Source organism: Macrotis lagotis, chromosome 3 (assembly GCF_037893015.1).
Source record: "Macrotis lagotis isolate mMagLag1 chromosome 3, bilby.v1.9.chrom.fasta, whole genome shotgun sequence".
Lineage (NCBI taxonomy): Eukaryota > Metazoa > Chordata > Mammalia > Peramelemorphia > Peramelidae > Macrotis > Macrotis lagotis.
The window spans coordinates 9,081,359-9,097,013 of NC_133660.1; the positions used below are offsets into that span (position 1 = coordinate 9,081,359).

At 41.1% G+C, this 15,655-nt stretch overlaps 1 protein-coding gene across 1 annotated transcript; it reads left to right on the plus strand.

Moving 5' to 3' along the window:
- The first annotated feature begins 1,430 nt into the window (after positions 1–1,430).
- On the plus strand, positions 1,431–1,838 carry LOC141517215 (endogenous retrovirus group K member 25 Pro protein-like). The gene has a single exon (XM_074228046.1). The coding sequence runs from the start codon at positions 1,431–1,433 to the stop codon at positions 1,836–1,838; it is 408 nt and encodes a 135-aa protein (XP_074084147.1).
- The last annotated feature ends 13,817 nt before the right edge of the window (positions 1,839–15,655 follow it).

Genomic DNA, 15,655 nt, shown 5'->3' on the forward strand with positions numbered 1-15,655 from the left:
ACAGATGAGGAAGAAGTCTCCACCTCTCTGTCCGCCATGACTCTGAAACACCGAGCCAGTTTTACCTTTGGCTCTTCTAGGGGTCCTGCTCCAGGAAGTCTCATAGCACGCAGTCTTAAAGCGGCTGCTGAAGAAGGGGAAATTGTAGATTGGGAAGATTGGGGTATTACTCCAACCCTTTGTCCTGTTTTTGATGATGGCCAGGGTGGCAATCGCCGTCATGAGCCAGTTCCTTTTAAAGTATTGAAAGAACTCAAGGAAGCTGTTGCCAAGTACGGCCCCTCTTCACCATATGTGAAACATTTATTAACTAATGCTACTGCTGCATGGCCCTGGATCCCTTATGATTGGCAAGAAGTTGCTGGTGCAGTGCTCACTTCAGGGCAAGCAGTTACTTTTACTGCCCTTGTAAAGAGAGAGGCAGAACAGTATATAGAGGAGAGAGGTATCACCAACCCTGATGAGGCTTATGAGATGATTACAGGGACAGGAAGATGGAAAAGACCTAGAGACCAAATACATTTACAGCCTATGGTATTCGCAGCTATCCAACTCTGCCATGTCAGAGCCTTTGGGAAGCTAGAAGCCCAAGGGGCAGAAAGGGAGAAACTTATTGGTCTTAAACAATGAGCCAATGAAACCCCTACAGATTTTATCAGCAGGGTACAAGAAACAGTCGTACGTGTTTTAGGACACGCAACTGGTTCCAAACTGCTTATTCCACAGGTGGTAAAAGAGGGTCTTCGCCCTGAATATCAACAGTTCTTGACTGGTTTGGGCGCTAATCCCTCCATAAGTGATATAATCGAGCGCCTCTTAGAGGCCCCCCCTAAAAGTAGAGAACACCAAGCTATGGCGATAGCCATAGCTCAGGGGATTAGTGAAGGCCTTAAACAACGAAAGGGCGTTTGTTTTAATTGTGGAAAAGAAGGGCATTTTAAGGCACAGTGTCGTGCAGGTCAAAAGAAGGGCAATATACAGCCCACGTACTATTCCTGTGGAAAAAGCGGACATATGGCAAAGTTCTGTAGATCTAAGAAAACATTGGTTCCGGGAAACGGGAGGAGGGGCCCTCCTCGTGGGGGCCCCGACACCAGAGCCTATCCTATTACAGTAGCCTCAGAGATGCCCATGGGGCCAGACCCGGAACCAAAAGGGTTGCAGGAGTGATATCAAAGGGAACTACAGTACGAGAGGATCTAGGTCAAACTATTCTAACAGTTGCCGAACAGGGAAAGGAAAAGGACTCATTAATAATCAACCCCTGGAGTACTGCTTCCATAGAAGTGGTCCCGGCCACATTTCCCCGACTGATAGTGGGTGCTACAGGATATTCTCCTGTACTTGTCCACACCCAACTACTGCCATCTGGTGATACTACTGTATACCTTACCAACCCACACTGCTACCCAGTAACCCTTCCCCCTGGCATGGCTATTGGCCGAGGAATATCTCTGCCATGGATTGAGAGTGAGAGTGTCCCACAAGTAAATTGGTGCACTGAAGTCCGATTACAACGGCCTATTATACAAATAAATATAGAAGGCAAATTAGTGTCAGGAATGATCGACACTGGAGCTGATATCTCTGTTATTGATTCAGCACAGTGGGACCCCTCTTGGCCACTTATGTCATCTACCACCCCTATTTTGGGGGTGGGAGGCCATCAAGGGGCTAGAAAAGCAGAGCGTCATTTGACATGGAGTTATGAAGGACAAAGTGGTTTTATTCGTCCCTTAAAGATTACGGGACTAGGCTCTGCCCTGTGGGGTAGAGATTTGTTACATCAGTTACAATTGTATCTTACCACCCCTGAACATTTGGCAACAAACTCCTAGGGGCTCCTGTTATGGTGAGCTGCCCAAAGATTACTTGGAGGAGTGATAACCCTGTGTGGGTGGAACAGTGGCCCCTTTCTACGGAGAAGCTCACCGCATTAAAAGATATAGTTGAGGAATTATTGTTACAACACAGAATTGAGCCTACCACCAGCCCTTATAATTCTCCAGTATTTGTAATAAAAAAGAAAGCTGGCACCTGGAGAATGCTTATTGACTTACGGGCGGTGAATAAAAGAATGGTTCCTATGGGCCCGCTACAGGCGGGTCTTCCTTCTCCTGCCTTTATACCTAGAGAATTTGTTATAAAGATAATAGATATTAAGGATTGTTTTTATAGCATTCCCCTTCACCCTGAGGATAGGGATAAATTTGCATTCTCGGTACCATCAAAAAATTTTCAAAGCCCATCAATCAGGTATCAGTTTACTGTATTACCTCAGGGAATGGCCAATAGTCCAACTATGTGCCAAGCTTATGTTGCAGCTATTGTTCACCCGCTGCGCAGTAAGTACCCCAAGGCCATCATAATCCATTATATGGATGATATTCTCATGGCTACTAAGCAAGCCACGGAGCTAGAAGGATTAACAAAAGAAATGCTCCTTTCCTTGAGTAAATATGGGCTTCAAGTGACAAGATACAAGATACTAGCCCTTATCAATACCTTGGTCACACCCTTAGTGAAGGGAGGGCATCTAGAATACCCCCAAAGGTGAATTTAGAGAAATGTAGTACTCTTAATGATTTCCAGAAACTTATTGGTTCCATACAATGGATACGTTCTACAGTTCCTATTCCTGATGATTTGATGTATCCTCTTTATGATATCCTAAAAGGAGATTCTACATTGACCTCACCCCGGAATTGGACCCCACAAGCCAAGGAGGCCATGACACAGATTTTGTCCAGGTGTCATGAGTCTATAGTTCAATTTGATCCTGAGCAACCTATATTTGCTACAATTTTAAATCAAAAGTCACATATTGGTTGTCTCTATCAAAAGCAAGGTGTCCTAGAATGGCAATATTTCCAAAGAAGTAAAAGAAGCATCCCTTGTAAATTTACGATGCTGGCCAATTTATTCCTAGCTATGTCTGATCGTTGTCTTTGTATGTTTGGAAAATATCCTGTTTTAAATATTTGTGCTTCTGAAGGTGCTCTTCGCTATTTTACTGACTCTATCCCTGAATGGGCTGCCCTACTTACTTCATGTGATGTCATCAATCTTTCATTACCCCCAACGCTGCGTGGATGGGACAGTCTTCCATTACAACCCCCACCACGAATTATTTCCCCTACCCCTGTTGATGGACCAAATGTGTTCACAGACGCCACCAAAAATAAACGGGCAGCCTTTTATGTCCCACAAAAGCAAATATTGCGGGTTTTTACCACTGAGTATACCTCAGCCCAGAAAAATGAACTCCTTGCTGTTACACGTGCTCTTGCTTATCTTGACAACGTGCCTGTTAATCTTATCACTGACAGTCTATATTGTGCTACAGCACTTCGAGAACTCCCTACAGCTTTTATCAATCCTCGTGTTAGTACTATTGCTTCTTTGTTAGCAGACCTTCAAAATCTTCTCCTTTCTCGTCATTGTCCTGTGTTTGTGCTGCACGTCCGTTCCCATGTCTCTACTATTGGGCCCATCTACAGTGGTAATGATACGGTAGATCGAGCATTGCTATGCCCTTTACTTTCAGAAGCCCATCAGGCACATGATAAGTACCATCTTTCAGCTCGTTCTCTTCGTCATCTGTATGGCATCACTAAAGATCAAGCCAGGGATATAGTGAAACGATGCCTTGGCTGTGCTCCATTTCGTCCCCCACCCATTGATTATGCTATTAATCCCCGCAGAGACCATCCTAATGCTTTATGGCAGATGGATGTTACTCACTATGGGAAAACCCTTATTCATGTCTCCATAGACACCTTTTCTAATTTTGTCATGGCATCAATCCAACCTGGTGAGGCAGCCCGCCATGTTATAGCACATCTTTTAACCTGTTTTTCTACTTGTGGAGTTCCTATAGCCATAAAAACAGATAATGGCCCTGCATATTCTTCCAAGGCGTTTGCAAACTTTTGTCAAGAATTTTCCATTTTACACAAAACTGGAATTCCATATAATCCCACTGGTCAGGCCATAGTTGAACGTGCTAACCGCACCCTTAAAACCCTCCTCATTAAACAAAAAGGGGGAGTCAGTGGTCGTGGCCGCCTTATATATACACAATTAGCACAGGCCGTATACACCATGAATTTTCTGCAATTGAGAGATGATGGTACCTCCCCAGCTTTGCGTTTTTTCGCAGGAACTTCACGAACACTCCACACACACACAACTAGCCATCCCTCTCCCTGCCCAATAGGCAACCGAGTACTGTGGAAAAGCCCAGATGGCCAATGGCATGGCCCAGGCTTGGTAATTATAAATGGACAAGGGTATCTTTGTATTCAACCAGATCCAAATCCGGATGGCAAAGAAAAGGAGAAACCAGTTTGGGCTCCAACCAAGTGGGTCAGAGACCTCGGAGAAGATAAAAATAAGGAAGAGAAGACGGAGATGGAGAGGACGGCGACACCCAAGGAAAGAAAAGAGAATGAAGACCTTGACTCTTGCCCTCCTTGTCCTGAGTCTGCTACCCGGGACACAAGCTCTCAACAGTAAATGGTATAATCTTACTGAGGCACATAGAGTGCAGGAAGATCAACAAGGTGCATGGTTCTGGGGGTTGGTAGTGGACCCGCCAGCTCTTAAAGCTTTAGGATGGCATGACATGACACCTCCATTTAAGATAAAAGGGAATGCCACCAAGTTAGTAGGGGACACTGAACACCGAGATATGCAGAACGTACAGGAAACTGAGATAACTAAGTACAATTTTACAGTATATGCTTCTAATCCACCGATATGTCTTTATACAGATACCATACTTTCGGATGATACAAACTTAGATAACACATGTATCAAATTAGAAAGTAAACTTTTTTCTTCCTCTTTTCATCATACACAAGAACTGAAGAATCATATTACCCGTCTAAATGTAACCATGTTATCCATCCCACATTCCCTGAATTGCACCCATGAAACATCACAGGCATACATGCAGCTTGCCTCTTATTATAATGGTACAGTGTCTTTCGCTGCCTGCCCTGAAGGAGATGGAGATACCTGGGTTCCGATACATGCTTGCTCTACTGGGGTTCCAACATGTGGCCCTACAATATACAATTCTTCTGTGCACCTACGATTTTGGGATTATATCTCCTCTACGAAGAAATACAAACAAATAGCAGCTCCTGCACCAGTTGCCTTTCCCCTGGGGACTGCCCACCCACATTTGTGGCGATTGGGTCTACCATTTGCACCAATAGATGCTTCCATCCGCATATTCCCCTGTAAGCAAGGTACATCCTGCTCAGATTTTACATTTGGGACATGGCGTTCTATTTTTGGCAATTTGAATTTGACCTGCCATGATACTCAAGGACATACTGACAAGTTATGTTATCGATTCGTAGCTGAGACTTGTGCACCTCCCGATTATGCTTTCCTCCTTTGTCATACCAAAAACACATCCATTGAAAAACATGATCAACAACACGCAGGTCTTCAACCTTACCGCATTTCTTGTCCCAATGCCATACTCACTGACACTTTAACTTCTCGGCATCATGGTCGCGCAATATTTATCCTGAAACGCCAAAAATATCAGCTTGTACCGGTAAAAGCTAAACAACCATGGGCACAACATCCTATAGATGAGTTGTGGAATGAACTTCGTGGGAATCTTCCTTCAATTCCATTGCAAAAGCGTGAAGTGATTGATCTTGCTTTTAATATTATAAATTTTGCTTTCTCACTTTATGAGGAATTCCAAATTCAGGATCTTTACCAACGACAAGGATATTTGGCATCTGTATTGCAGAACTTCTTGACCCAGCAATCATCCATGTGGACCACCCAAAATCATATAAATTGGGCACTTCAAAAGGAAATAGATGCTTTGGCCCCTGTAGTAGTTTACATTGGAAATGAGCTTGCTTACCATGAATTGATAACCCAAATTCCTTGTCATTATAGATATAAACCATTGTGTGTCACTCCATTACAGGTAAATCTTACCAACTCTTCCTTTGTTGGTTCATGGCTTCGGATACGGGCTGCATTACAGGGTGCACTACTATCTCATAATGCTTCATCAGACATTCATCAGTTAGCCTTATTGCTTCAAGAACTGAGAAATATTTCGACTGATTTTTCAAATCATCAAACTGCTGCCTTTAATATTGCTAATTATCTCAAGCATTTACAATTTTTACAGTGGTTATTCAGCTGGATAGGTCCTGTTGCCATATTATTTCTCCTTTGTATTTTTGGCCCCTGCTTGATACGGTTTTTAATATCCCTAATGAAGACTGCCTTGATCAACATCAAGGCAGATACCATGTCTCTTATTCATCGCACTCCTCGTTCAGCACCAATATAAATATTTATTATCCACCGTTTTGCATTTCATCTTTCCTGGTGAAAGCGACTGCAGGCAGCGCTTTCTCTAAGGATTGAGGCCTTCTGCCAGAACTGTCCTGTGTTACTGCAAAATAGACATCACTAGTGCTTGTACTTATAACTACATTTTTTGTGTGCTAGAATAGTTAAAATTATATTTTATAGAGTTAGTTAAGAATGCATTCAAATTTTATATTAATTGGTTATTTAAGAATTTTTAATAAATTTATATAAGAGGTTCCTCAAGACATTCTAATTGATTCTAAAAAGGTTATTTTTTCTTGACCGGTCTTAATTGGTTCATTAAAAACAATGATAGGTGTAATTAAACTTCAATGAGACATTTTCACATCTCTCTACTGGCCTGGAGGGATAGGAAAATGTTCCTATATTCTGGGATTGATGCCGGCCAGGGCATCAATCACAGCTTGGTTAAAAATGATTGTTTTCTGTGAGTTCGTACATATGTCTGTGTATGTGTACTTAAGTCAGATCTGAAATGATATTATTATTATTATAGGCTTTTGCTACATATGCTTGCTGCAAAAATACGCTATCAAAGGCTGACCCTCGTGCTCTTCTCCAGAATCCCAGAGAACGACCAAAAATGGACACTACCCCTGTTTAAACAAAAAGGGGGAATTGCTCTGGACCCAGCTCTGGACCTTGGCCACCTATGGGTTAGGAGACGCCTGGGGGTGTGAACCCGCCCACATGGGTGCTGGGAACGCCCCAGTAACAGGAATGGCTCCGCCCATGAGGGAGGAACAGGGGAGGAGCTCGGGGGAGGAGCAGAAGACTAGATAAGGGAGGGGACTGGGGAAGAGGAGAGCCATTTTTCGCTGCTATGTAAGCAATAAAGACCTGCTTGTTAGACTGCAACCGGGTGTTCTGTCCAGTTATTGCCCTCCTTCCCCAAAGGAGGGTCCGGCGTCCGAAGACCAACGGGTCCGTGACGTGCGAAGACCGGGGAAAGGTATGTATCCAGGGGAAGGCTCGGGGTAGTGTGGCCGAGCAGGAAGGCTCGGGATAGGTCCTCGAGCAGGAAGGCTCGGAATAGGTCCCCGAACACCCATTGAGTATATTTGCTGTTTCCTCTCCTAGCCATCTCTGATGAGAGCAAAGGTTCCCTCATTCCCCCTTGCCTCCCCCCTTCCATATCATTGCAATAGCTCATTGTAATAAAAAAAATCTTATTATGTGAAATAGCTTGGACTATTCCCCCTCTCCTTTTTCTTTCTCCCATTCCATTTCTCTTTTTTTCTTATTGACTCCATTTTTACACCATATTTTATCTTCGAATTCAGCTTTCTCCTGTGCTTCAACTATAAAAGCTCCCTCTGCCTGCTCTATTAACTGAGATGGTTCATATGAATATTATCAGTATCATTTTTCTATATATGCAGTTCATCCTCATTAAGCCCCTCATATTTCCCCCCTCTCCTCCAATCTTCATGCTTCACCTGAGTCCTGTATCTGAAGATCAAAACTTCTGTTCAGCTCTGGCCATTCCAAAAGGAACCTTTGAAATTCCCCTGGTTCATTGAAAGTCCATCTTTTTCCCTGGAAGAGGACATTCAGCCTTGCCGGGTAGTTCATTCTTGGCTGCATTCTAAGCTCTCTTGCCTGCTGGTATATTGTATTCCAAGCCCTACGAGCTTCCAGTGTAGCTGCTGCTAAGTCCTGTGTGATCCTGACTGCAGCTCCACGATATTTGAACTGTGTCCTTCTGGCTGCTTGTAATATTTTCTCTTTGACTTGGAAGTTCTGGAACTTGGCTATAATATTCCTGGGGGTTGGTTTTTTGGGATCTCTTTCTCGGGGGGATCGGTAGATTCTCTCCATTTCTATTTTGCCCTCTACTTCTAGAATATCAGGGCAATTTTCCTGTAGTAATTCTTTGAAAATGATGTCAAGGCTCTTTTCCTGATCATGACTTTCAGGTATTCCAATAATTTTCAAATTATCTTTCCTAAGTCTGTTTTCCATATCAGTTGTTTTTTTCAATGAGATATTTCACATTTTCTTCTAATTTTTCATTTTTTTTTGGTTTTGAAGTATTGATTCCTGATTTCTGGTAAATTCATCAATCTCCCTGAATTCTATTCTTTGTCTGAAGGATTTATTCTCCTCAGAGAGTTTTATTATCTCTTTTTCCATCTGGCCAATTTTGCTTTTTAAAGCATTCTTCTCCTCAATAACTTTTTGAACTGTTTTATCCATTTGACCTAAGTTGGTTTTTAGCATGCTATTTTCTTCAGCATTTTTTTGGATTTCCTTGACTAAGCTGCTGACTTCATTTTCATGTTTTTCCTACATCTCTCTCCTTTCTTTTCCCAGTTTTTCTTCTAACTCCCTCATTTGATTTTCAAAGTCTATTTTGAGCTCTATCATAGCCTGAGCCCAATTTCTGTTTTTCTTGGAGTCTTTAGATGCAGGAGCTTGTGCTTCCTCATCTTCAGACTGAGTATTTTGATCCTTCTTGGGCTCCTTTGCAAAATATTTCTCAATGGTCTTCCTCTTGTTTCTATGTTTGTTCATTTTCCCAGCCTAAGCCTGTTTTTTGGGGGTGTTTCCTGAGCTTTTGGGACACTCCCACAAGGTTCTCAGTGTGTGAGGCTCTGTCCTCCCTCCTGGTCTGTGAATGACCATAAGTGCCCCCCTCTGCCACAGGGCTTAGGTGGGGGGCCCTGCTGTTCTATGGGGGGGCCTAGACTGCGATCAGGATCTGAATGTGGTCAGAGCCCCAGAGTCCTGTTCCAGGGGCAGAGGACAGAGCTCTGTGGTCTGTCTCTCTCTTCACTCCCCTCCCTCAGCTCAATGGGCTCATGCCCTGGGGTCTCCTGCTTACGGGCTCCACCTGCTTCTGTTTCCGAGTCTAGGCTACTGGCTGTGTGTCCTGAGGGCTGGGCTCCAGGTACTGGCTCTGGCAGAGGTCCCCTGCTGTTCCCCCACTTTGTGCCCGGTGCTCCCCTGGGTGCAGCTCAGGAGACTCCCCCGCTGCTGTGAGCTGAGGCTCCCAGCGCCCTGGGGCTGCCTCTGGAAGGCTTAAGTTCTTTGGCTCTGCCGGGCCACCCCTCTGGCGGGCAGCCCCTCCGGCCCGGGGAGCAAAGCCTTTCTGCTCTTTTCCAGGTTACCTTGAGTAGGAGAACTGCCTCACTGGGTCCCTTTGTGGGTTCTGTCTCTCCAAAGTTTAGTTAGAGTCCTTAGTTTATGAGTTTTTATCAGAGAGCTCCTAAGACTCAATCCCTTCATGTTGCCATCTTGGCTCCGCCTCCTTTGGTCCTAATACAAGAAATATTCTAATACAGAAACCTTTGGCTTTTAGGTTTAACATTCATCAATTAACTTTTAAAAACAGCATGCAGAGTAGAAAATGTTAACTTTTTAGTGTGGAAAATAAGGAAAGTTATATCCTTCAGTTACTGACAAAATACTAGAGAAAGTTCTAGAAAGTACCTCCCTCTCTTCTCAATTTCAACCTGCAGTAGCAAAATTTTCTACTCATTATTTTTGATACAGACTAGTTTTTATCCCTTATCCCTCCTTAGAATATACTGCTCTAAATCAATAACTAACATACTGGAGAGTTGCAATTACAAATTTTGCTGGTTTCTGATGAAGAAATGGAAATACTTTTCTTCCTTTTCCATCAGTATTCATCTTGCCTCTCTCATTTCTGATGTTTACTAGATGTTGCTGAAATTCTCTGACCAAAATCCTAGAGGTTAAGGATACTTAGTATAGGGGCAGCTAGGTGGCACAGTGGATAGAGCACCAGTCCCAGAGTCAGGAAAACCTGAGTTCAAATCTGTCTTATTGTGCAGATGAGTATTTAGAGAAATAGTTCTAATTAAGAGCAAAACTTTTGAAAGAAAGAAAAAAAATCAGTAACCATGTGATGCAAATATGGGAATTGATAATAGTATCCTCAATGTTCAGCAGTTTTTAGTCATGTTCGACTCTTCATGACCTTATTTATGGTTTTTTTTGGCAAAGATCCTGGTATGGTTTGCCATTTATTTCTCCAGGTCATTTTACATATGAGGAAACTGAGTCAAATGTGGTAACAAGACTTGCCCAGCTCATAAATAAGCATCTAAGGTCAGAATTCAGGAAGGTGCATCTTCTTGACCCCAGGCCCAGCAGTGCTATCTAGTTGCCCAGGGGCAGTTAGGTAGTGCAGTGGATAGAGCACTGACCTTGGAGTCAGGAGAATGGGAATTCAAATCTAATCTCTTGACGCTTACTAGCTGTGTGACCTTGGACAAGTCACTTAACCCTGATTGTCTCATATCCAGGGCCATCTCCAGTCATCGTGATTTATATCTGCCCACTGGACCCAGATAGCTCTGGAGAAGAAAGTGAGGTTGGTGACTTAGCACAGAACCCCTCACTCAAATCCAATTCAAGTGCTTGCGTTGGTATCACCTCTCTGATGTCATGGTCTTCTTCAATCATCATCATCATCATCATCATCATCATCATCTAGAGTATAGCTAAATAAGATTGAAGAATGACAAAACATTCTTTTTTCTATTTTTCTATTTTTTTATATTTGTACTACATAATGCTAAAAATTATTCATTTAATTGAAAGGCCTTTAATTTCTGATATTTTTTTTAAAAAAGGCATCAGATAGAGTACTTTTTATTTCCCCTTGTTCTGCTCTAGTCATCATCTCAAGCCCACAATTCTATCACCTATTGACATCATCGGTCAATCCTCAGTTTGGAGAAAGGGGGCTCCTATGGAGGAATCCTGCTCAAAACAAGATGAATAAGTTGGGAGAAAAGACTCCATCTTCAAGACCTATTGCTGCCCTTCCGATCCTGTGAAAATATTCTTGAAATTAACCTGTCTAGTTTTCTTTTTTTTTCCACATTATTTTAATTCACTTTTAAATTATGGAATAAAACAAGCATTTTCATAACATAGTAGAATATAAAAGATAATGGTGCACAAAACTGAAAATCCACTATTTACAGTTTTCTATTCCTTTTAAATATATAATAAAATTATCATGTGAATTTATTTTTTTTTTCTTTTTTATCCTTCCCTCCCCCACCACGCGTCACCTTATTCTACAGATGTAGTGGACACAGAGTAAACCAGTCTGCTGAAAGGAGCCAGTCAAGAGCCTGCAGTAAGGTTTGCTCACTCCCAGATGCCTTTGCTGGTGTCCCTTGGAGAATTTTGCTAAACTGAGCCCCTTAAATCACCTTAAACCACACTGTTACCGTGTCCTATCTGTTTCTGAAAAGGACTGTTCTCTCTCTCCACCTAACTTGTGATTTTCAAGCATAAGCTGCCCCTGCCCTTCAGGGGCTGTAGACTACATTGTACTTGTGGATTTGACTGTACTTGTGCATTTTTGATAAATAAATTTTTCCAATTCAATCAGAGCTCCTCTATGTTTGAGGGGTGAGTTGTTCAAGGCTTACAAACCTGACCATTGGGTATTCCTTCAGAACATTCCCTCAATCCCGGGATGCGTTTGTTTCCTAAACTACTCTTGGATTGAGGGGGAAAGAGATAAAATTGTACTGATTTGGGAATGCTCACTGGTCAATATTATTCCTCCTGTAACTTTATAATCAAGTTTTGCCTTGATTAAATATTTGACTCAAATCCAAACAAGCAGGACTTCAAAATGGAGGTAGAAAGATAGTGTGATGGTGTGATGCACTAGATAGAATGTTGGAGGTAACTTAGGATGTTCTCTGTTTTTTGCAAATTGGGTGGAGACAGGTAAACCAAAAAGATAAGAAAACATTTAGAAGGTTCCACATTTGAACCCAAGGTCATGTGCATGGTTCCTCTTCCGATACATTATGGAAATTCATTGGGAATTTAGATTGGTTTGGGGCTGTCTAGTTCAGATCATCTCCACAACATTGTTGGGATCCATTACTATTCTTTTGATGTGTTTAGGCTCTTGCTAGACTTTTAGGCTGGGTTACAATTGAAGTTTATAAGAACCAAGCAGCCAACACAACAGCATCTTATTCAATAGAGATCCAATCAGCAAACCTACCTTGAGACTATGGACCATTGTGGTCAACCACTCCAATATCTAAGTGTCTGAGTTCATATTTGAACTCAGGTCTTCCTGACTCCAGGACTGTCTGCCCAAGTTTGTCAAATAGTTGGTTCTTAACAAATGCTTACTGAAGTCTGGCAATTCTTTATTTATGCCTCTATACTTAGCTTCCCAAAACTCATCCCACTACTTTTTTCAAAGTAGAGACCATATATTACTGAGTGTAGCTTCCTATCTGCCTTCTGATATCAAATAACCTCCTATCTCCTTTATATTTTAAGCTTCACAAAGATAAAAGACTGTGTTTTATTTCTCTGATTACTTCATAATAATATACTCTAGAGTCTGTGGACCCTCCACAAGTTCTGTTTCTTCACTGAGCCTTAATAAAATATCTTTAATTCCAGTTCAAAGACTTAAACCACTTACTTAAAGAACTATTTAACTGAATAAATAGCAAAATTATGTCATAATTTATAAACTGATATCATTGTAATATAAATCTTTTATTAAAGGTTGAAATTCTTGCTGTAGTTTTAAGTTAATATTTTCAAAGAATTAAAAAAACAGGGGTGGCTAGGTGGTGCAGTGGATAGAGCACTGGCTCTGGAGTCAGGAGTATCTGAGTTCAAATCCCATCGCAGACACTTAATAATTACCTAGCTGTGTGGCCTTGGGCAAGCCACTTAACCCCATTTGCCTTGCAAAAACCTAAAAAAAAGAATTAAAAAAACAACCAAAAAAACTATATGATACAGTAAATGACAACTTGAGTAAATAGGTGCTTAGTTCAGTCATCAACTCATCAATTGGAACCTGACAGAATACTCCATTGCATAACCTTGGGGCATTTGCTACATAATGGTTATCTAAGCAGTAGAACCTCAAAATGGAGGTAGAGACAGAGTAAAGTTCTCAAAGTCAAGAAAACTGAGGGTCAAATCCTACCTCTGAAACATGGCATCTGTGTGACATTGAATTAGTCCCTTTTTTTGCTTCCCAGACCCAATTGCCCTCCACTTATTATAGCTCTGTTTCTTGTATCCCTTCCTCTTCATTCCCACAATAGTTACTCTAGGACACAACCTTAGAGGTAAAAGGGACATTGTGAATCATTTAGACCTATTTCTTCATTTTACAGGTGAAGAAATCTGAGTCCAAGAGAGATTAAGGTCATACGGATCAATGTTCTCCTACTCCTCTATTTATCCTCTTTCTTTCACAGCATGTGGATTCCTTCATTATAATGTAATTATAATTTTCATGCAATATTTAAATCTTGCTTCCTTTTTTTTAACCAGTTCTGTAATTTCATAGGCAAAGGGAGCACTAATTGATAAGCTCCTTCTACACATGCAAATCTGTACCTGCATTGAAGAGATCTGCTTGGGAAGCAGGGTCACACAGATCCCATGTTTCAGACATAGGTTTGAACTTCATTTTTCTTGACTTTGAGGCCAACACTCTGTCTAGTGCATCTCACTGTCTTTCTACCTCCATTTGGAAGTCCCACTGCTTGGAAAGCCATCCATGTAGGATATAGCCCATGGTTATGCAAATATTGCATTTTTGGAAGCTAGGGCTAGAGGCATAAATGAAGAATTGCCAGACTTCAGCAAGCATTTCCTATTTACTCAAACTATCATATTCTAAATCAAGTAGTTTTTTTAAAAAAAATTCTTTAAAAATATTAACTTAAAACTATAGCAAAGCTTTCAATCTCCAATTAAAGGTTACAATGATTTCAGTATGATGTGTAATTTTACTATTTATTCAATTAAATAGTTCCTTAATTAAGGGAGTAGAGTCAAAGATATTTTAATAACTCAGTGAGGAAACAATACTTGTGAAGGATATTCTGAGTATAGGATAGGACCTGAGTTCAAGTCTAGCCTCACACATTTTACTAGCTGTGTGATGCTGGGTGGATAACTTAACCCTGATTGCCTCCAAAGGAAGTCATGTGCATAAAGATATTAATTAAACCTGTGGGAATTGATAAAAATCAACACTGAGAACACATAGAGAGGAAAAAAGAAGAGGATCCTGGATAGAATCTGAAGGTGTACCCATCTTTAGGGTTGAGGATATGGATGGTGATTTAACAAATTAGACTCAGAAGGAGCTATCAGACAGAAAGGAGAACATTTGTGAAAATCCACAAAGAAGATAGTGCAAATGATAGATTTATAATCTGCAACAAAAGAGAAATTTCCATACTAAGGAACTTTCCACATTGATGAAATCTCAGGCCCACACCAAAGTATGTTAGGAAAAAACAAAACAAAAAAAAACAGCACTCTATTCCACCCTTCCATTTACCAATAAGGGATCCTTTCATTAAGAATACTTAACATCGGAGCACCAGGCAAACCTTTGAATTCATAACCTGCAGAATAGTGACTTATCTACACATCCCTATGAGGAGTTTCCATATTGGGAATTCCCTGTTCTGATGAAATAGTAGATCTAGAAAATATTTTGTTCCCTCTTCCTAAAAATGATAGGAAAAAATTACATCATGCCTATACCTCCACATCATGATTTTTCCCATCACGGTTTTGTTATATTGGGTGTCGGGATAAGAAATTAAATGGGAAATTTTGGTGATTTTTGTAGAAGCCACAGAATATTCTCACAGCCAAACAGATAACATAGACAAAAGTATTTTACTTAACACTGGCCTACAAAAAGCCTGTCACCAAATACTTAACCCAAATTTTATAGATACTGTAAACAACCTATAAAAGAAAAAGAAAAATTCAGAATTTTTCTCTGATACAAAGAAAGGGCCAACATATTTTATGCAGATTTTTTAGACTGCAGGGACACTGAGACCCAAAACCCTGAGATGTGGAAGGAATGACGGTAAATATTAAACCCCTACTTGGCCGTTCATTGCAGTCAGAAAATGACTCAGGTTTCTATAATCATTTCTTATGTGTAGGTCTCACCAAACTGGAAAGTCTACCCTAGGGGCCAGCTCTTGACTATCAACTGAGGACCGTTCTAGTTAAGTATGAAGGAGTTCATCGTCAGAGGATAGAAACCAAGACAATGCAGTGAAGGAATAGTGTACATGAATAAAATGCCATCTCTCAAGCAAAAAGGAACTCAGTCATCTATGACACATAAATACTGCACTCAAAAAGGATTAGAGTGGATTAACTTCTATAGGGGTAGGGACATGTGAAAATATTATACCTAACTTTCCATTCAGAAGAATTTCTATGTGTATGTGTGTGTGTGTAT